At 48.9% G+C, this 23,377-nt stretch overlaps 1 protein-coding gene across 4 annotated transcripts in view; it reads right to left on the reverse strand.

Moving 5' to 3' along the window:
* Nucleotides 1-23,377, reverse strand: part of CEP162 (centrosomal protein 162) — an 857,607-nt gene that overhangs the window by 181,361 nt on the left and 652,869 nt on the right. For all 4 annotated transcript variants that reach the window (XM_085611039.1, XM_085611040.1, XM_085611038.1 and 1 more), the window contains one exon: nt 7,249-7,467. In XM_085611039.1, coding sequence (XP_085467165.1) covers nt 7,249-7,467 — 219 coding nt within the window. The remainder of the gene's footprint in view (nt 1-7,248; nt 7,468-23,377) is intronic.

Here is a 23,377-nt window from a genome sequence, read left to right on the forward strand (position 1 = left end):
AGGTCCTGGTTTCCTGTGCATAGTTCTGTGCATAAGCAGTATCCCTGCAACACTACTAGACACCTTTTTATACTATCAACTGCGGGCGGCTTGCGTGGGCTTTTTCCTTCTTTCCCAGTGCCACCTGTAACGCTCCCCATGCTAGAACACACTTACACCGCCACCTCACCGCGGAAACTCATCCCGGCAATTTATCTCCCCATGCAATGCCTCCCACCTGCTGAACTCCTGCCAGCCTGGAAGGCCTGGGAGAACGATCTTGCTTTTCCACTCACAGACGCGCAGTGGTCATTCTGCTGTGGCCAACTCGAACTACCCTCTCCAAACTACCGGCTGCGTCTCATCCATTTTAGTTTTTTTACACCGCACCTATCGCACCCCAATGCTGCTGCATAGAATGGGCCTGTCTCTGGATTCACAATGCACACGCTGTCACACCGACACAGCACACTTTCTTCACCTCGCCTGGCACTGCCCGCCGGTTGGATCATACTGGGCAGAGGTATTCCAGACAGTAGGAGACGTCACACAGCTACAGTTGATGCCCTCCCGCTGGTGGACCCGTTAGGGCACGTGGCAGAAATACCAATATCTTCTCGCAGACTTGTTGCGTTGCTGTTGGTCCTCGCCAAATGAAGGATTGCAGTGTGCTGGGGTGGCACCCTGGCACCCAAGTTGAAAGACTGGCTACGGGACATTGTTTATTGTCATGAACAGTTGTCAAACTACTGGGAGTTGATGCCTCCGAGGTCCAGACCACGGGACATTTGGGATCCCTTTCAAAGCTATATGCGCCCCCAAGACTCATCTCCCTCTCCACGAAACAGTCCCTAATTTTGTGCCATGCCATAAAAGAAACAAACTGTCAAATTGTTCAGTATCCCTGCATTTGCGATGCACGGTGGTGAAGGGGTTTACGATGTCAGTGTGAGCCTACTATGTTATGCACCCAATGTTTATAATGTATACAACATGCCAACAAATTAAATAAAGTTTTTTTTTAAAGCCAGTCTTAAAGCTTGTGTTGAACTTATGCTGGTTAAAGTTCTACTGCAATCTTTTTGCCACCCATTCGGGTCTACCATGAGACCCTTCTTCAGAATATTTCAACAATGATGCAAGCCATGCATTTTTGTGAAACTTCAATGCCAATCTAGCGAATAGTAATGCATTGCGCACAGAGACAGTGTGGTTTTTGCCTGACAAATTCACAGAGACAATGTTCAATTAAAGTGGTATGCAAACTTAACTCTAAAAAGATCAATCAAATTCACTCAATGTTTGAAAGGTTTAGTTCCCAAAAATATTTACATTTATTTTAATGGGCCACATAGATGAAACTCCATATTTAACAAATAATCTGTTTCCACCAGTGATCCTTTATGATATTCACCCACCCCTACACAACAGACTGAATACTTGCCATCACTCCAGCGCTTCCGGGTCGGAGACTTCTCATAACAACCATTTTAAGGCGGCGACAGACACCACCTAGGGGTGCTGACCTGCTTAGGAGCAGTTGTTGAATGAGCCCTGAAGAGCATGGTGTATAGAGTCAGATACACAATGCACAGAGAGGCATACAGCACAGTATAGTGATTGAGCGGCAGTCCGGCCCCAAAGCAAGAAATGCGCAGACAGTGGTAAACCAGAAAGCAGTGGCGGAGCTCATACTGCAATGTCACAGCTGCGAGACTGCAAGGCCAAGGATGCAACTACCAGCTGCTGCGTGTCACCAAAACCCTTAACCAGTAAGAAGTGGTCAGGAACATTTGTTGATCACAATAAACACTGGAGTATGCTTGAAAAGGGATTACATTGTTTTACTGCCATAGCAACTCCCTAGTCCTCTCTCACATTAATTCGATTCACTAAGGAAATGTTGCATTGGGTAAAGTTAGGAAATGAATAAGCATAATGTGTATCAACAGAAACATAACTGTTGTTACTATGCAAGAATTCAATCCAATATATAGTAGGGAGTCACATTTTTTGGCATTGGCCATGAGCACAGAAACACTGATGGCTACCCTGACGCATAAGCAGGACTAATTTGTCACAGTACAGTGACATAAAATATAGCCTTGATATACCTTATTACAAGTGCATTATATACTATTGCACATGTAAGAAGGTGGACTGGACATCCTTCACATTTGTAATGGAGTACCCATCTGCAATACCCTAAATCACACCCAAAGTGTGAATGCTTAGAGCAAAGAAAAATAAAGGATGGGATTAAAAGGTTGTGATATTGGGGAGGCTTGACCCCAAGATGGCCACCAGTGAAGTATAGGGAGATTGCAGCTTTAATGCTGTTGATCTTTCAAGACTACAAGACTACAGAGCAGTCATCTTGAGATCAGACTCGCCCAATCTGAAAATCACAATAGGGTGATCATCTTAAAGTCAGGTTCGCGCACATGTTCTAAATACTAGTCCTTCATTCTGATGGGCCGTTAGGCTAGGTTACCAGCAGGATTGGAATAACAAACTCAGTGGGAAAACTGCAGATCCATTTAGTCAAACCTGGATATATCCTGGTGGAACTTCAGGGGGGGCTAGAATGAGAAATTACAGGAGGAATCAGACCCAAAAGTACCAATTCCCCTGGCTAGTCCTCATTTCTAAGGAGAAATGGAGATTGCCACATGTAAATTCTGGTAACTCTCCCCACACCCCCAAATAAACCATGCCACTGGTATCTAACTAAATTAGTTGGAGTTACTGGGGATAACAGCGAGCATCCTAATGAGGCTCTAAAGAATTTTAAAAAGCATGCAGTGCTTAAAATAAAAGTACAAGATTGGTAGCTTTATACATGAATGACAAAATGAAACCTAATGGGTGATGATCGGTCTACTTTTGAGATGTAAAATAGTCCTTCATGCATTTCGTAGCAAGTCCACCAAAGAGAAGTGGAATTAAACTCCAAAGAGCCAACAGCATGAGATCAAAGGTAAATACTCCTCTTGGGTGGAGCCAAAGACCACACTATATAAATATTTTTAACAACTGTTAAAAATAGGCTTTCCAGACAGCTAAAGATATCTATAACTAGACCAAATCAGGGCATTACGTTTGTATTAAAACCCACTCTTGTACAAAAGACAGTGCCAGGTCTAGTGCTCCAAAGCCAACTGTTGGAAAACTGAGGATTGTGAAAGACAATCCCAGTAACACAAAGTGCAGGTCATCTGTACGATGAATAATTAGTTAACAATGGTTTGAAAACCATAGAGCTATGTTTGAACAGTGATATTATATCACTAGCACACATTTTCAAGTCCTGGGTTTTCCTTTTACAAAACACTGCTTTTGGGTGTGGTATCTAAATCATTGCAATTGAAATGAACCCATTCTGTAACTGCAAGAATCCACTAGTGTGAAATCAATGCCCAGGGCGGAAACAAGATGCATCAGTGACTTTGAGGCACCAGGAAGAGTATTACACCAAGTGACCAGGGGGCGCAACAGGTGTCTGCACCAGCTATTTGCACCACTGGGGCACTTCTAGCACCAGTGCAATTGTGAGAAGGCATTCCCTCATCTGATTGGATGCGTGGTCTCATGCAAATGAGGAAATCACTTTGCCTCTGCGCCCATGTGCATAAAACATGCCCTTAGGAGGTGCACCGAGGTTAGTGCGCCCCCTGAGGACAGCCCTCTGTCCTCTACAGCAGAGCAGTCAATCACTGCACCTGCTTGCAGGTCTGTGCCCACAGGTCTATGGGTTGCAGTCTGCACAGAGAAACACTGAACAGCTTGTAAGCAGCTGCTCCATATTTCATTAAATGAGCTGCCCCCAGGCCAGCGCGAGTTTGCGGCTGCCCTGGGGGCAGCGCATTCATCATAATAGGGCACACTTTCCCGATTTGAGCTCTATTACGAAACATGAGCCGTGGCGCGAAGAGGGAAAGTGCGCCATGTGTATAATACAGGATCTGGTATCCTCAGGAAAGTTCTCACATGGTACTAAAAGAAGCAAGAAATTAAACATGCTACCACAGCTGATGGTGAGGACATTAACTTCTCCTTTAACAGCCAATGCAGCAATTACTACAGACTCACCGTACTGAAAAAAAACCCACTACTGTTAGACTTGGACTATTAGTTTGCTGCCCTGCGGAACATTACAAAAAGAGACAACCTGAATAAAAGCGCTAGCTTCCCGGCATAGTGCTAGGAGAATGCAATTAAATCTAGCTTTGGTAGATGTCTATTGTTCTAGCAAGCTATAGCAGGACCACACAGCAGTTTAATAGTGTCAGCAGTTTTTCAGTATATCCCTTCATGATAGATTTGTTCCTTGGAAACACATGTCTGCTTAAAATGTCACTTGTTTTACATTATACCAAAATAATCGGTTAACCTGCTCAGATGAACTTTAACCACTATTGGAGAATATATTTAGTAATGCAACAAAAGGCATTACTTTAATCATATTTGTCTTATTTCCAGGCTCGGTAATAAAGGGTGGATCCATACCACTTATACAGTACATCTTTCGGTCTTTTTCCCTTTTTAAAGACAAAGTAAGTTAATTAAACTATAGTTGTACATTGATGTATCTGTTCGGTGACAAAGACCACCTGGGGAAACAAATCCCTCTCAGTTCTCAGAATGTAGGGCCCCACTAATTTCACCTGCAGCCTGCGAGATGTAGGCCCAGATTTGCAGAGAAACACTAAACTAGGAGTCTAGAAATGCAGAACAGAGTTGGCTAAAATCCTGAAACATGTTGTGTTCCCAGATATCCTGGGGTCATTTTGCCCCTACACACTGTACATACAACAGATGCAACCAACGTGAAATAACTAGCAGCGAAGTGCAACTCAGCTCACGTAGAATCGGGTAGCCCTAAACAGCTACTGTGTCTTCAAAATATGTGAGACATGGCTAAAGACATAACAGTCCAGGCTCTTCGGGCACGAAGTGCACCCCAAAATATTGTATATGTCCCAGTATTCCAATAACTGACCAAGTGGATTCTTCTGGCCGTTCGTCTTTAGTAGCACAACACAGAGTAGATCTAATGTCAAGAGAATCTCAAATCACTGCCGAAGAGCTAAATATCTCAGATCATTTTAGGTTTGACATCAAGAGCCACCAGCTGCACATTCTGTAGGTCAGGCCTCGCTAGATCCATGGCCTGTGTCTCGGAGGGACTCCGATCACGAGCAGACCTTGGCAGCAGCGCCTGAAGCAGTTGGCTTTACAAATCCTGATTGATTGAAAGGAATGTCACAGACTTTGTCCTATAAGATGCCGCTCTCCTCCTTGTCATCATCGCTGCAAACTCTGCAGGTCTCGGCCAGGTCTCACTAGAGGTTTGCAGGCAAGGAATACGGCCTCTGTCACCAACGACACACTCTTACTCAGTAGTACATCTTGACAAATAGATGCAAAAATACCCGTGTTGTTTGATGGGTGTTTTATGGGCCAGTGAAATAAACGATACATAATTCTATCGAAAGATCCGAAAGGAAATGAAAATGTTATTCAAAGACACTAGATTCATTTTACATAAGCCGTGTTAACGAGTCCATTCAATGACCGTGTGAGCCCTCCAATTTGAAGAGACTCCTTAGTTTCCCTCTCTTTGTAACTTAACCCTCCCCCCCACCCCGCTCCCCCATTCCCCTCCAGATAGAGCGGCAGCAGGTTCTGGAGCAGGCCTGCACCTACCACTGGAGTTGCATCACTGATGGAGCAGAGGAGATGTGGGTGCCTTGTGTACCCACCCGAGACCTACGGCTTCTGTCACTACAGCCACATCGGTACATGTGCTGCAGAAGTACAAGAACTGTTGCAGAAGCCTTGAAAATAAACTACATTTAAAACAATGTTTATTGCAGTGATGGGTGGGCAGTGTGAGCGGACCAAGTTAGCCAGTCAGAAGGTCCATAGCCAATCTAGCTCAGAAGGTAACCCTAGCACTGGGACTCAGGTCCTGGTGTCAACCGAGGGAGACCAATAATCAGAGGCAGTCACTGTCAGCATCTCTCTTCATCAGGCCGCACAGCCAATGAACAACTGGCAAACATTTACCCAGCAGGCCCATGATGCGTTACCTTAACCAAAGCAATCAAAATATTTTATCACCACCAGTACAAAATGCTTTCTCCTCTGTGTTAGGAAGAGAGCACCTGATTGACAAAGGCTCTGTCGAAGCTCGCAAAAAGATTTTAATTCAAGTTTGATCTGAGTGTGTGAGGCAGTATTTTTTAAAGGTTTTATATGTTTGTCAATATTAATCTAACTTTATGAGAAAAAGGTGATTAAATAAATTCATGGTAGGCAACATTTTAACCATCATAAAAACTATCACCGATGTTCCTACAATAGGGAAAACACCTGGATGGCCTGATACACTCTTTGTATAATAATTTGGAAATTACTCTAAGGACTGTCTGGTCCCTTATTGAAAGCATTAGGTAGTAAGTCATCCCTACCCACCCTGGTCTCCCTGCCCCCCTGTTCAACACACTTCACCCCACTTCACCCTTGTTCTTCTGGTTCTTGTTCGATGTATGCCTGTGTCCTTGTTGCTCTTACTGTAGGTAATCCATGCATCATCACATGTTGCTCCTAAAAAGTCTGGGAGTGCTTCATGCCCCTTTGTCTATGGGTGAAAACATCTAACCTTTTAATGGAATCGTGATGTCTCACAGACACTGGTTGCTTTACGTCTTTCAGGTAGCCATCTTGAAATGATGACAGCTCAAAAGCCATTAATAAAATATTCAGCAAAATGAAGCAGGAAGACCCTAGACAAGGACTACTATAAAAAAATGCGACCTGAGCATGCAAATCAAACCAATAGGAATAAATTTAAGCTGTCACATCAATAGACATTACTTGACAAAAGAACCCTCCGAGATCACCAGCAAGATTGGCTGCCTAGTATCAATGGTAAAACCAATTCCCTTAGAGCCATTATGGACAGGCTAAATGTATTATAAATCAACCTTAAAATAAAAAGCAAAGAGAGGGGACATGCCCAGGAGGTTATCTGGTTCGAACCTAATCCCAATCTGTTTTAATACGGTTGTCCTTGAGTTTACATGATTAGATTATATGAAGTGCCGACTGAGCGTCAGACATTAACTGTGGCTCATGTCCTAAGTTTTTATTCGGGTTCCCAAATGATTTACGTATTTGAAACTGCGTACGTACGCATACTCGACTAGCAGAAGAATACACTTGCAGTAACCGGCTAGCAGATATAAATACGGAAATGTGTACCTTTACTTTTTGGAACTGTTGCTCCATGCTTCGAAGGCTTTTCTTCGCGTCCTCGTCTTTTCCTTCAAGCTCTGATTCCAACTTCTGGATTCGTCTTTCCAAAAACAATGTCGCATGAGGTTTAGCCGTGCTCGAAGCATCTGCCGCGGCAGCAGCATAAATCAATGCAGGTAAAGAATTTGGATGTCGCTTTTTGATAATTACTTCCATTTCCTTAACCTGTTAAAAGTAAAGTGGACATATAAGTGACGGTAAATATTGCAATTCGAAAGAGAACAGATGTTTTTCTTCCAACCATCATCGCGAGCAGACCCCGATTCCTCACTTCAGAAACATCAGAAACAAATCTATCTTGGGCCGCTTTCATTTTCACTCAACTGCTTATCTGCCTTCTCGGTCCAGCGCTTACAAGAGTGGCATCTCCCCACGCCTGGCGCCCAAGATCCAAGACTTTCACTTGTATCAGTGCCCTGCCAACCCTAGCCATTAAAGCCATTTTCGCTCACTAGACATTTTGCTTTTAGGTTAGGCTGACGTTAGTCAAACCTTTTAATTTTATAAAAAATATATACAATGTACTTTCAGTCAGTCCTCTTCACCCATTGGATTGTTGTTGCATCATTCACTTCAACGACCGGCTAACTTCACAGCTTTGAAAAATTAAAACGAGCACTAAAAAAGCCAAGAGGCTTGTAGCCAACACAAGACCACTTGGCTTTGCCACTGCTTGTTTATATATGCTGGCCTTGGTGGATACCCGGGTTTCTGGCAGGTTCGGAGTCATTGCTGGGTGAGGGAAATGCCTGGATGCTTCATTAGCATATCTCCATGGTGCCTTATAGCCCTTCCTCACCCCTTGTTCTTCAGATTCTAAACAAGCCTTTGTTTCCCTGGGGCTTATCTTGTGGGTTTGGCCTGATGGTCTGTGTGCTAACTCCTTCCAGTGGAAGGGAGGACCTAATGACTTGCATTTCTAGAGGCGTCCGAGCCCCAGAAAGACAGAAGGAAGCTTTCAGCATAGAGGGTGCCTGGAACTGCAAACATGTCTCTCCTGGAAGGGAGCTCTTGTGCTCCAGTAATGCCAGGATGATTCCTGCAGTGCGAACCATGTCCCTGCAAGAAAGGCTGTAAGTGCCAATGTTATTTAATTACAGTGAAGTTTCAGGATAATGTGGAAATGATTTGGAACTTCCCGCCACCATTTTATCTGGCTCCAGTCATGCGGTGTACGTATATATTATAGATTGGGACTCTCCAATAGGTCCGTTTTTATATACCAGTTCCAGAAGTAAATTCAAGCGGAAATCTGGGCAGCCTACTTGAGGTCCTTTTGGGCATGCATAACGGCAGCAGGACTTGTTTTTGCACATTGTGGTTCTAGTTCAAGAGGAGCAAGCCCACTTGAAAATGACATATTAATTTACCTTCATCCAGGGGAGTGCAGTGGGGTAGCAGCCGTCAGACATTCCAGTTTCTACCAGCTCCCAGTGGAGTAGCTAGACCTACTGGCACCGGGGCAGACCCTAAGTAACAACTTATTCCAGGGACGGGGGGTTTAGAGTCCGACAAACAACTTGTTCTCAGGGGCGGTGGGATGGGGGTAGTCGACAGACACGACTTGCTAACCTCCACCGCCCAGGGCAGACCGCTCCCTCCCAGCCTCCTCCCCCTTTTCTGCACATCAGTGGTAGGTATTGGCCCAGTCTGTATAAGAGGTGCTAGAAAGGCAAAAGAGTTTTCCCAGGACAGCCTCCCTTCTCCAGTTCCCTAAATCTCTTCTTGGTTTGCTGTCTCCTGTCCTTTGTCTGTGGAATCATCTTGGGAGTGTGATGAGGACGTGAATGACCGTAACACAAAAACTCTATTCTTAGGGATAAAGGGGAAAGGGGATTTACATGAGTCAGTAATTTGTCCCCCAACCTTCAGCTGTCTCCTTATGAAGAATAGCCCGGCCCTAGTGGTCAGTGGTTTTGCCACTTAAATATACCTACACTCCGGAAGCGCAAGTGAGTTCTGCAGACAGTATCCTTTTGCTATAACATGTCTTTGAAATGGAAGTGGATTCCAAGGTTCATTGGTAATCTTTATGTACAGACCCAGGGCGATGAGGCCCTACCTCAGTCCCTTGTCCTGGGCATTCATGTTGGTGAAATCAATAGGTCGTGCAAAAGAAGAGATGAAACTCTCAAAAAATCAGAAGCGGTCTTAAAGTGATAATTTCACAGTAAACAAGCATTTGCAATACAATAGGTCTCGCATTAGTTAGTGACAGTTTGAGCTATAAGTATTGCAAATGAAAAACTTTGTTAGATTTATTTTTCTGTCCAAAAATATCCCAGCAGTAGCATAAGTAATAAAAGAAATTCCAAGAACCAAGGAAATTGTGGAGTACCACAGGGTGTTACTATGAGTCACTGTGGAGTTGTAAAGGGACCACTTTTAAGCACACAATGTACTGCGGGACAATATCGATGCATTGAATTATAGATACACTGGGTATAACTTACTTTATTACAAACATATGTACTAATAATGTGCCGCCCAGACCATGCTTTGTTCAAGTAACTGGGAAAAGTATATACATTTAATCACAATGTGGCTAGTCTTTCTTCAGTAAGCTCCATAAAGTACCAAACTGTTGAACTAATATAATCGATAGAGGCCGGAAAAGCCCCCACACACTATCCCACCAAATGACGTAGGGGTACAAACGTAAGCAGTTGCGTGCTGGTTCAAACTATTCAATTCACAGCTAATAATGTCCACGTAGCCCCCTTTTTAATGGAGTTAGGTAATGTTCTTCTAGGCCACACGCTTAACTTGGAAAGTTAAAATGCAAGATCTGTAGCGCACACATTCCCATGAATGACAGAGAGCTGCTGCGAAGAATCGACAAACATTAGGGACACAACTTATTCATAGAAAAGCAACAATAAGGGCAGACTGCTTGAAAACATGAGTACTGTGGGCAGATCAGTCTGCTGGAGCAAGTATTGCCAGCAGTGGTGGAAAATGGTGTTTATTTGTTTTTTCCTAACAAAACTAAATAAACTATAAAAGAGATGTTCCGTCACTACAAACAAGCATTTGCAAAGCAATAGGTGTTGCATTTTAGAAACCTGACCTATTGGTATTGTAAATGACAATGCCTTTTATTATTGCAGGCTTTTTAAACACATACATAAAAGGCCTTGTCATTTACAATGCTAATAGCTCAAAATCTCACAATTGCAAGACATATTGCATTGTATTGTCTAAAGCAAAGTGAGTTACATAAACATTCCGCTTATCTCCATAAATTGGCTTCAGTTTTTGAACAACAGAAGTACTGTGGGAGAGAGAAACCGCAGACACACCCCACAACTGTTGGCCACAGAGCCAAGCACAGCTGAAGACACATTCTTTGTAAGGACCGAGAAGGTAGGCCGCGATCTTATGGCTAGACCTTGAGTGTTGTGCTTGTAAAAGGGCCCTGCTCTCTTGTTTTCTCCTGCACGTTCTAGCTTCATCCAACAAGCCATAGAAAGAGATTTGGCAAACTGACACAGTTAAAAAAAAAAGAAAAGAAAACAGGGTAGCTTAACTGAATGGACAGTAGTGAATGAACGGCGAAAACTCAAACCTGAAATGGCGGTTGAGTGGGACACTTTACAGATTAAATAATTAAAGGTTTCTCAAGGTCCTGAAAAATTAGGCAGACGCCATGCTCTTGCAGAGGGGTATTTATCCACCAACAGTAACATTCCCCTTGCAAAGGAGCTATTTATTTTTAGGTCTCCCCTAGCGACCCAGCGCAGGCGCTGCCCGCCTTGGCGAGATCTATTGTTGAGGGTTTTGCGTCTGAAGGGGGACAGGAGATGTGCACGCGTACAGACAGCAGATTGTGCACGCGCACGTTGTCTCGCCGCGTCTCTTCTGCCTTGTTATTTATTGTACTGGGCTTTTGTAGAAACTTCTGTCTCAGCCGGTACTCCTGCGCATTTCCACCTTGTCACCACTAGAGGGAGGGGAGACCTCGCGCATCAGACGGGCCTGTGCTGGCCTCTTGACTGCAAGCACACATACTCTTCCTCTCCTCTACCTGGACAGTGACCTCCAGCCGTCTCCTCCACTGTCTTGCAGTCCCGCCAACACAACAGCGCCTGGCCTCCGCTGCGCGATCAGCCGCATCACCTCTGTGCTGCTGGGTCTTTACTTCTCCGGCTCTCCTTGCCGGCTTGGCCTCACACACGCTGATGCCACAGAGGTCCATCCTCGACCGGGATGTCGTCACCTTCGGGACGCCACCACTGCCGCACCTCCAGGCTCCTTCACATGGCGATGTGCGGTCTGTTGCAGTAAGCACTCCACTTCTCCTTATGCCTGACACGTTCTGCAGCAGAAGCCTCTGGGCAGTGCACACCGCAGGCGCGTCCACCTCATCGCCAATGTGGAGGGGTCGTATATTGGGGGGTGGGGGGGCTATGGCCTAATCAAGGCACATAATGTGAAGTGAGCCCTGCTATTAGTTCCGTGCAAAAGACCACGAGCGATCCTTGCACATTTGTTTATAGCCCCCGGTCTGCGTGATGAGTCTACTTTAAGTCTGATATCTGCATCTAGTAAGGTTAACTCATGGTGAGTAGAGAGACGGTTACGCAGGTTATTTTAGCGCCTCTCACATTATGTGTGGTGATGTTAAGTGAATTGGTCGCCGTACCAATGAAAGTTGTGCTGAAGTGCGCTCTAGTCTCTCTTTCTGTGTGGTATGCAGTGAATGACAGCGAGACTGCAGGTGTTCCTTCCCCAGTATCCTAAAGCCGCTGAAACATCAAAAGCCTGAATAGGCAGCTTGTTGTCAATTGCTAGAGGTTTCCTAAATGAGGGATGCCAGACACGTACATGTTGACAATCCATCTGTGCTCCCTGCAGGTGCTAAGCCAGATACAGAGCCACCAAGTGATGTCAGAAGGGATGCTCCCGAACTGCTGGTTTGTGGATCTGAGGTTAACATATTGACTGAAGGAGAACAGAACAAAATCAGATTCTCTGCTGCCCCAGTTAGTGTAGAACTCAGGTTCTCAGGCTAGAGGGTGCTGAAACAAACAATGAGTTACGAAGCGGTGCAAAAGAGGACAAATAGCAGAACAGTCACAGGAAGGGCAGGATGACTTGCAAGGTAGGTGTCTACAGCTCTGAAAACGTATTTAAAAAACGTACCACCTAAGCCGACAGTCGAGAAGAACAGTCACCTGCAGTGGCAAAGGTGCAGATTAAAACTTGCCAATTTCATGGGCGACCCCAGCAGCACGTCCCAGCAGATGTCTGTTGGCATTTCTGCTATGATCCCCTCACTCTGTTGCTTTGTAAGCAACTCTTTCTGCAGCCAACAGATGGGACTTAACAAAAGAATGGTCCTCTGTATTTGGGTACTCAGACTATTTGTGCTTTAAGTATATAGAGTATGTGACTTTCCCTATAGCAGTTAGTAACCGCCCTCCTGCATTGTCATTTACAATGCCAATAGCTCAAACTCGCGAAAATGCGAGACATATTGCATTGCAAATGCTTGTTCCTTTTGGAATCCTGAAAGCAGCTTGCCAAGTCGGCCGTCTTCACAGCCCAGGCTTTGTGTACATGCATGAGGGCTGTGTTTTTGTAGTTGCGGACATTATAATCCTGTTTCACCAAAATCAGGCTACATGCGCTGTCTCGGAACACGGCACACACAGCGTGTTTCACAGCTGACATGTAAACACTGCCCGTTTCCTTATGTGATTTCTGATACTCGACAATACAGCTCTTGCATGTAGATGGTAAGTGGCATTGAAAATGCTGCCAGGGACTTAAGTGATGGTCGGCAAGGCTGAGGGGCTTGGGGGAAATGGGGAAGAGTCGTTGAAAAAGTTCCCAGATGGAGCCTTGTGAACAAGAATGCTTTTTGTGTAAGGGTGGAAAACGAGTTTAATCAAAGAAGCAATCGAGGCAAGTTAGAGTGTGTGTCATGTTATGTTACCTGTATTTTCGTAGACGCCATCACCCGTGAGGGTATCTGTTAAATGTGCAGTGCCAGTAGCCCAACTACGCAGCAGTAGGGATGTTGTTTGGAAAAATTGGTTGAGAAGAGGTTCCAAATCCATGCAACCGCACGATACGGCAGGTGTACAGTCCCTCATTCTTATGCGAATGGAACTTTTCTGACCTCTATTCGTATCACCATTAAAGGTAAAGCACGGAATGGGGCGCTTACAAAAAATAAAATAGTCCCTAAACAAAAAGACAAAAGCCTGCAGTGCAAGGAAACAGTGGTTGGCCGATGCTCCTCTGCCCTATGTACAAACCCATTTTTGCAGGTCGGTAACTAATCACGGGCTCGAAAAATAGAGTTTGAGACTCGCTATTAGGAAGGGGCGTGCCAAGGGCGTCCCTTCCTAATAGCGACTTGCACTTCAATGTACCATAGTTTTGCAACCTCAATTGCGGTGGCAAAACTCTCGCAGTTTACAACCTACTTCAAGTAGGTGGTAAGCCACTCGCAAAGGGGAAGAGGGCACCATGGGACACCTTCCCCTTTGTGTATGGATGCGAAAATATTTTGTAAGTGCAGGCAGTAGTCCCATGGACAACTGCCTACTCTTAAAAAATGAAACAAACGTTTCATTTTTCTTTTTTTAATGCGTCCCGTTTTCCTTTAAGGAAAATGGGCTGCATTAATAAAAAAAACTGCATTATTTAAAAAGCAGTCACAGACATTTCCTGCAAGCGCAAGACATTCCCTATGGGGTCGCAAATTGCACCTGCCTCATGAATATTAATGAGGCATGCAATTTGCGACCCCATTAGGAATCGCAAGCAGTGTCTGAGACACTGTTGTAAATTACAATTAGCGAGTCGCAAAATGACGCAATTTGTGACTTGCAGATTGTAAGGGTCATACATCTGGCCCATAATCTTTTGAGTATATAAAAAACTGTACCTCCCAAAAAGGGGCGGTTCTGAGAAGTGCATTTAACACCAAAAATTACTAAAGGACCAAGCAGCATAATGGCCCTTCATGTCAAGACAGTAATAACTGGTGAAGGTGTGGAGAGATGCCCATGTAGGTGCCTAACAGATGTCCAGCGCCTCAACAGCCCTTAGCCCAGACCACAGTGGGGATTTTAGCTCTGGTAGAATGTGCTCAAAGGCCCAAAAGAGGATCCTTTTTAGCCAAAGCATAGCACATTTTTATTTTTAATGATACATCTGGACGAAGTCCATTTCTGGACTGCATTTCCCTCCATAGCCCAAGAGAACCGACAAAAGGTGGACATCCACTTTGTGCTTTTTAGTCAAATCTATGTAAAAGTTAAGGACTAGTTGTGATCCACCCAGTAAAGCCATTGCTCCTATTCAGATGGATTTGACAGAAAGAAGAAAAAAAGTGGGGAGCATGATGGTCTGCACCACATGAAATGATGACACCATCTTCGGCAAAAATGAGGATCAAGTCTAAAGTACCAGCCTGTCCATAAAGAAGGAGATATATAGTGGTTGCAGTGAATGTGCCTGCTGCTCGTTGATAAGGTACATGGAAGTAATTGCAATAAGGAATAAAGGTTCAAGGGTTAGTAACCTCAAAATGCAAAGATGTGCACATCAAGAATTTATTAACTAAATTAAGACCCCATGGCAGCATAACAAATGGTGCAAGGGTAGGGACACATAATTACACCATTTTCAAAAAAGGATCGCAACTGGTGATTTAAGTAAAGAGGGTTGATCTGGCAAAAGCAGAATGGATGAAAAGGCTCATAAATAACATTTTACAGATTCCATGGGAATACTTGCTGGGTTAAAGACAGCATAAACAGGAAACATATGAAAGTTTAGCCAGCAGCACATCAACACGACAGTCCACCCCAAACGGTACAACATTTGCACAATGCCCAGAATAGATCGAATTCATAAAACGGCAGCAAGAAGTCAAGATGAGATTCACTACTTCCTTGGGCAGATAAGTCCAATCAGTCCTATAGCCTCTGCGCCTCTTATCACAGAGTACATTACTCCACACTGCCCCGTTTCTTGCAGCACCACATGATGGTCATGTTGTGCAATAGAACGTGCACAAAACTAATTTTGATGGAAGGCAGCAAAGTTGTGAGAGGCAACTGTATAGCATGCAACTCCAGAAGAATTATGTGGCTGCTGCTCCTCCAATGGAGACCAAAGACCTCTGATCTCCTCTTGGTCTATGTGGCAGTCCAACCAAAAGTCAATGCATTCATCACCACTCTGAGCCATGAATAGAATGGGGAGAAAGGCCTCCTGCAAATCAGTTTGGAATCCTTCATTCACCATTGAAGGTGCCGAGCCACCTTTTCCGACACATAGATGTTGTTTGAGAAGCACCAGCAGAATACACATTGCCAGGTTATCAAGAAGCCTGAAGTCTCTGATTCACTGGGGCCGAAAAACAGGACAGAGCTCGAAACATCTGGATCAAATCCTGAATGTCCGGCACTTGCTGTGAGGCCAGAAAGGCCTTCGATACCACTGTGTTCATAATGCCTCTTATAAGGTGATTGTCTCCATGAGATTTTGGCTGGTTGTTGGCAAATCCTAGTGAAGAAAGGAGCGAAATGGTGGTCCGACTGGGACAAATCTGCCTTCAACAGCCAGTTGTCGAGGTACGAAAATGGGTAAAAACCACTAACATCACCTTCTTAAACACCGTGAGAGCTAAGTTAAGGTTGAAGGGCTGAATGTCTTAAAGTGATCCTTCCCTACCATGAAGCGGAGGAATTGCTTGAGGGAATTCAGGATGGGTATATGTAGGAAGCTGGCTCTGTATATACTATACCAAAGTGAGGTAGAGTGTGCACAGAACCCAGTGGAACCCCAAAGGTAGGCAGAGGCAAAGTTAGATAGAACCTTACTCTCGATTTGTGGTAGTGTGGTCGAGCAGTAAGGCAGTATCAGAGGACAGTGTTAAGCATTTGTTGTACACACCCAGTCAGCATATGAATTTACACACTCAATGACCGAACTTCAGGCCAATTGTTTTGTATAAAAATATTCTTTTAGTTATTTTATATCTAGAACCAAGCAAGCCTGGCACAGGTAAGCAATACATACTTAACAGTAGTAAACGCTGATTGTAATACAGTTCAATTACAATTGTAAATGCACTATGGTTTGACTTACAGTATTGTTTCAGAGAAATGCAATCACTTGTACATAAAGTACATAGACTTGAATGGGATTTTCAGTAAAATAGCAGGTAAATTACTTTTGGATTACTTTTCTTACTCAGTGTTGTATGCCTGGATGCAGCACTGGGACATTTCCTGTAAACAGGTGAGTAAAAGCGTTTTTGTTAAAACGTACAATTTTAAAGAATTTCTTTAGGTTTCAAAACTCCACACAGAAACTTTTTCAGGAAAAAGTGTCAATGTTATCCTATAGAGGAAAATATGGTTACTGGTTTTTAGGTAAGTATTCGGTAGTGGGAGTTGAGGTTCTGGGGGTAGACTCAGGGGTGCCCCAGGGCCAGTGATGCACTCTTGTTACACCCTCAGCGGCCCTAGGGCGGCCGGGGGCAGAGTGTTGAGGCCCAATGTTATCCAATGGGGGATAGGGAGCCTCCGGTTGGAGGCTGCTGGCAAGCAGGCCACTAGGCTGTGGGAGCAAAGCGCCTGGACTTTAGCTCAGGGCAAATGGGGGGAAACAAATTAGCACCAAAGGTGACCCCCTAGCGGCACTAGTGCGGACGTGTGCAGGGTGCTGTTTCAACGTCGAATGCCCTGTTGTTTCCAATGGAGAACATCCGGTTTGCAATAGCACTGCAGGCAGAGAGACGAAGGACTTCTGGGTGCGACCACCACTTCGAGAGGTAAGTTGGGAAGTTAGGGGTTGGTTAAGCATGCGTCGGTTTGGGCACACAAGGCCGTGGGGCGTCAGGTGCAGGGGTGCCTTTTGGGGTCGGATCTTCTTACCAGCTCCTGGTCACGGTTAGGGGAGCCTTCTGGATTTAGGCTGCAGGCGTCGGCTGGAGGCTTGAGCCAGGTAAGGGGTGGCCGGATCTTGGTTCAGGATCGCCGGGGTGACCTCCTCATGGTGTTTACCCACTCGAGCCCGGGTCGTGGACAGCGGGTGCAGAGAGGGGCGGATTCGCAGTCTCCGGCTGCTGCCAGAGGTTGCAGTTGAACAAATCCGGTGTTCACGGGAGAAGCAGTCTTTGGAAGTGAAGGCAGGCAGGTCCTCCGGGGTTTTTGAGGTTACTGGCTACAGGACACACCAGGGTTTTGCAGGAGCAGGTTCGAGGGGGAGACAGGCCGGTAGGGCTGGGGCCAAGACAGTGGGCGTCTTCCTCTTGTTAGTTGCTGCACGGCTGTTCGGTCCTTCTTCTTTTCTTCTTATCTGGATCTGCTTTCTTGGTTCAGGGCTGCCCCCTAAATACTGTATTTAGGAGGCGTTTAGGTGTCTTGAGGCCAGTAGCCAATGGGCTACTGACCTTAGGGTGACTACACCCTTGGTGTGCTCACCCCACGTGGGGGAGTGAGCACAATCCCTAATCCTGATTGGGGAGTGCCTGCCATCTGCAAGATGGCGAGCACTGAAGAGAGGGCTTCACCTCACCTCCCCCACCTGAGGGGTGGAGTTGGCAGAGGTGGGCACACCTTCTGGGCTGGCCCACCTGTCTTCCCGCCGAAAAGTAGGGGAGACAGGAAGGGGGCCTGCTCCTGCTAGCAGGAGAGGCTGGGGGGTCGCATTACAAAGGCTGCCAGGCCTTTAAAGCTCCCCTGCCACAGATGGCTCTTCCTGGCCTGGGAGAGGTGTGAATAGCTCCGCCCAGCAAAGGCTTTGTTTCTGGGCTCAGGGAGAGAAGGCTTCCACCCTAGGGGTCCAGAAACATTTCTAGTGGTGGTAGGCTGGGGTGTACCAGTCAGGGAACCCACCAGAGGCTGGTCGTTTTTCAGGGGGCATATCTAAGATGCCCTCTGTGTGCATTTTTCATTAAATCCCACACTGGCATCAGTGTAGGTTTAATGTGCTGAGAAGTTTGATATCAAACGTCTCAGTTTTCAGTGTAGCCATTGTGGCGCTGTGGAGTTCGTAATGACAAGATCCCACCACCATATACTCTGAATGGTAGCACTGCACTTCCAATGTCTAAGAATGGACTTAGTCACTGTAGGGGTACAGGGCTCATGCACCTGTACCCTCACCACTGGTATAGGGCACCCAGCTGGAGGGGTGACTGATCTATGCCAGGGCAGTGGGTTGTAGGCATGGCACACAGGGATGTGTGCCATGTCGACTCTACACCAACACATGCAGCCTGCAAAGGCAGTGTGTGTGTGTAAAGGTACAGGGCCTCTAAGGTTGGCACAATATGTGCTGCAGCCCTTAGAGGTCTTCCCTGGTCACAGTGCCCTGGGTATCTGTGGTACCATTTACTAGGGGCTGACCTGTGGCCAGAGATGCCAATCGGGTTAGGTTTGGGGAAAGAACACAGGCCCTGGGAACCTGATTAGCAAGGACCCAGGGCACATCAAGTCAAAGTGCATCAGTAGTCTGGCAAAAAGTGGTGGGGGGGGTTACTGGAACATAAACCTACTTTCCTATAGTACATGAAAGTCGCATCTTGCAGGTCCAAGGTACTATCCAATCCCCATAATCTAAGGTGGCTAAGACCTGCACCAGAGTCAGCATCTTGAATTTGTCCCTCCGAAAAAAGGTGTTCAAGAAACGAACGTCCAAAATCTGAGCCCACAGTCCTTTTTGGGCACCAAGAGGAAACAGAAGTGACACTCACTGCCTCTTCCCTTTCAGGGATTCTCTCTATAGTCTCTTTACCCAGCAATGACTGAATCTCTTTGGCACAGATGGAGACAAGTTCCAAAGATGTCTGAGTAAAAACAGGGGGATTACACAGCAATCTATGAAATACACGAGATTTAGCTTAAAAAATGTATCATGAAAAGTAATGTAGAAAAAACCTGACAGAAAAAAAAAGTCATCAGCTAGTCCTATGCATCTGCTACTATGGCTTCCCGAATGCCAGTGAACTGTTTTTACTGTGCTCACACTGGTCCTCAACATGCATATAGAGAGAAACAGAGCAAAATCAAACTTCCTACTTTCTTAGTGACTAACATCTTGCTTAGGATGCCTATTTATCAAACCACTGCTTCGGAAGGACTGAAGATAGGTGGAGGTTACAAAACTCCTGGCCTCAAGCTATTGTATTACAGTTCAATAAGGACGGGAGAGCGCTAGGTGGCGCTAGCCACGATGGCTGCACCGCGGTGAGGCTCCTGGATGATGGACCCCTCACATCCGCCTTGCATCCATTCTAGCTGTCCTGGTTGCGCTCTGCTGATTGTCGCCTGATGCTGGGCTGCTGCCCTGCCCTCGCTGCAAATTCTGACCGGTTTAGGGCCGCAGGGACCGAGATAAGCTGTCCGAGAGCGGCGCCGCTGAACGGGACGCACCCGGCTGGTTCCTCGCCCGGCGGTGCCTTCTACTAGCGCCCGCGGCGCAGCACGAGGGGTGAAGGCCGCGAAACTGCCGGCGGCTCGCCTGTGGTCGGGGGCGCCAGCGGCGTGGAGCCTGTGCCCGTCTTCGGCCGCGAGTGAGTTGGGGGGGCGGCGGAGGCTGAGCGCCCCCCCGGAGCTCACACGGGGTGCTCCCCAGGTCACCAGCGGCGGTGCCCTGACCGGCGGGCGGATCGGCCCGAGCTGTGGAGACCCACCTGAGGCGCCCGCTCCCTCCCTACGCTGCAGCCCACGGACCGGCGCCGACTGCGGAACGGCTTCCCACTGGCCTCCCCACCCTCCAGCCCCGGGCGCCCGATGGGGGATCCGCTGTTGGGGTGATTCCCGAGGTGACGCTGTCCCGCCGGATCCTGGGGACGGCCTCCACGCGTGAGGCCGCAACACCAGCCTGACACCCACGGCGGCGGCCGGTGGGAGACGCTGTGCCAGACTACTCCTGCCCTACGCCAGTGCCTGAGAGGTATTGCCGGCGGCGGGGCCCCCCCCCCCATTTTTGCTCCTTGCACATCTGGTCCGGCGGGGTCGCCCGCGGCGCTGTGTCTGACCCTTGTGCCCGGGGGGGTTTCGGCTGCTGGGCGCCCGCTGGGGGACCTGCTGTGGGGGTGATCCCCGAGGTGACGCAGTCCCGTCGGACCCTGGGGACAGCTTCCACGCGCGGAGCGGCGCCATCAACCTGACACCCACGGCGGCGGCTTGTGGGAGAAGCCGCGCCGGACTACTCCTGCCCTGCGCCGGTGCCTGGGGGGTGTTGCCGGCGGCGGGGCTCCCCCCCTCTCTTGCTCCTTGTACATCTGGCCCGGCACGGTCACCCACGCCGCTGTGTTTGGGCTAACGGGGGCGCCCTCTGACCCCTGCGCCGGGGGGGACCGGCTGCTGGCCTTGGGCCCGGGGAGGCTGTGGTGTTTCCCTACCGACTGGGTCGGTCCTGCGGACTGGGGCAGGAGGCGGCGATTCAGCGGCCCGTGTGCTGCGACTCGGCTGGTGGCCACTCGGGCGCTGCCCACAGTGAGGGGCCTGCGACGGGCGGTGGCGACTTGGCCCGGATCCAGCAGGTGAAGCCCGGGTCGGACAGATTCGGAGCCCTCCATCGACGGGGACAGGACGTGCTCCCTGGGCCCACCATGGGCAAGGAAAAAGGCCCCAGGCCACCGGCGGTGTCCCATCAGACGATGATTGACCGCTTTGCGAGCTCGGAGCCGCCGGGCGCGGGCGGGGGGGAGGCGCCGGCCCAGAATAAGGACTTGGCCACCATCCTCCAGGCCATTGATGCCTCTTGCACCTCCTTGGAAGGGATGGTTGGGGAAGTGAAGGTGGACGTTACTCTCCTGCGGCAGGACCTCCGCAATGCCACGGCCCGCATCACGGAAACAGAATCCCGGATCTCCACGGCGGAGGATGACTTTCTCCTACTACAGGACCAGGTACGGGAGCTCACGACCCACTCCAAAGAACTGCATAGACGGGCGGAGGATGCCGAAAACCGTGCCCGCCGCAACAACCTTCGCCTGGTGGGCTTTCCGGAGGGGGTCGAGTCAGGCCGAGCGGACGACTTCCTGGATGCGTGGTTTAAGTCCTGGATGCCGGCGGCCAGCTTGTCCACCTGGTTCGTGGTGGAGAGGGCGCACCGGTCGCGGGCGGCCAAACCTCCGGTGGGAGCCCCCCCCGCGCCCCTTTATTCTTCGGATCCTCAACTTTAGGGATCGAGACGCTGTCCTGCGGGAGGCGCGGGTGAGCGGTCCTTTGACTTTTAAGAATCACACCATCATGATCTTCCCGGACTACACCCGGGAGGTCCAGGAACAACGCCGCTCCTACACGGAAGTTAAGCAAAAGCTGCGCTCCCTGGGCCTCCAGTACCAGCTCCAGTTCCCGGCCCGCCTGCGCATCGTCTTCCAGGGTAAGACACTGTTCTTCGACACTCCCAGGGCAGCCTGGGCCTGGCTTACCGAGGAACAACCTCTGCGCCAGCCCGGTGTGGTGGCGGCCACTACTGGGCCCCGGGGTCACGTCGCGGCTGGGCCCCAACGACCACGGCGCAGGAAGCGCACGCGCTCCCGGCAACGACGAGGCGCAGCGGTGGCCAAAACACGGTCCGCGAGCATCCCCGGCAGACCAGTGAGAGACTCCTCTGCCTAGTCCGGTGCCTCCTCTCAAGCGGCTGGGGGGTCCCTGCACCGACTGTCGCCTGGGCCGGATGGGTCTCTTACCTCTCTCAACGCACACATTGACCTGTCAGACCTTTCCCGCAGCCCTGCTATATGACTTTCTGTTTGTTTCCCGTATTCAGGGGGGGGCGGCGACCGTGCCCGGTGGCGGGGGTGGGGGGCTCCACAGTCTCGCACTCTCCAGTAGCAGCCTAGGACAGGACATTGGAATCCGTACTCCAGGAGGGGTCCACCACGCTCTTTACACCCGAGCGCCCAAGCTTGGGGTCTTGTGACTGTTGGTTCAGTTCGGGCGACAGATGCTTCCGTTCTCGAAGTGTAGGGTGGGGGGTGGGGGGTGGGGGGTTGGGGTTTGGTGGTTGTTTGTTGTTCCTCCTTGTGAGAATGTTTTCTTTGGTTTGGGTTTGTTTTTCACTGAGCCTCTCATGCAGCACCACACCGCGCGTGTCGTCTCGCCACTTCCTGCAGCCGCGCATGCGCGCTCTACCGTCGCTCACCTTCTGCCGCCGTCCGCTACCTTCCCCTAACATGCGATCCGTGGTCCCCTGGGGCCCGCGTGCGCCTCGCCCTCTTTCACACGCACCTGTGTCATGGGGTGCCTTGCTGGCGTCCCCTGGCTGTCTTGTCCCCGGTGCGCTCCCTTCCCGCCGCCGTCATGGATGACCTAGCTCCCAAAGCCCAGGTGCGCATCCTGTCCAGGAATGTGAACGGCTTGCTAGACAGGCTTAAGCGTACCGCCGTCCTTAAATATGCCCAGCGCGCGGGAGCGGACGTGCTCCTGCTTCAGGAAACTCATCTGCTCGGCGAGAAATGTCCCTTTCTGGCGCGCTTCGGGTATGACCGGGTGTGGCATTCCGGGTTCTCGTGGGGGGTCGCCGTCCTGATGCGCCGTTCACTCCCTTTTGTGTTGGCTCGGGTGATACACGACCCCCACGGGAGGGGGATCGCCGTTAGCGGCATGCTTGAGGGCCGGCCGCTCCACCTCTTGTTGCTTTACGCGCCGCCCTCCGGGCTGTCTCCAACATTATCTCAGGTCGCGTCCTGGCTGGCGACTCTTCCGCCGGGCACTATTGTTCTTGGGGGGGATTTCAATGCCGTTTCTGCCCCACAGCTCGACTCCTCGGGTCCGGTCTCAGACTCCCGCGCCGTGCGGGCGAAGCAGCTGGCGGGTTGGGCGGAGGCACAGGGCCTGTGCGACGTATGGCGGATCTGGCACCCGCACACGCGGCAATATACTCACACGTCGGCCGCACATCACACCCACGCACGCATTGACGCAATTTTTGTCCCCCCCGCCGATTGTGTAGGCATCCAGGACATCCGCATCCTCCCTAGGGGGATATCTGATCATTCTCCGCTCCTACTAGGCCTGGGCCCCCCGCCCCGCGCGGCCTGCCAAATGTGGCGCTTTAACGCATGGTTCCTCCAGGACAGGACGCT

This window comes from Triturus cristatus, chromosome 6 (assembly GCF_964204655.1).
Source record: "Triturus cristatus chromosome 6, aTriCri1.1, whole genome shotgun sequence".
Lineage (NCBI taxonomy): Eukaryota > Metazoa > Chordata > Amphibia > Caudata > Salamandridae > Triturus > Triturus cristatus.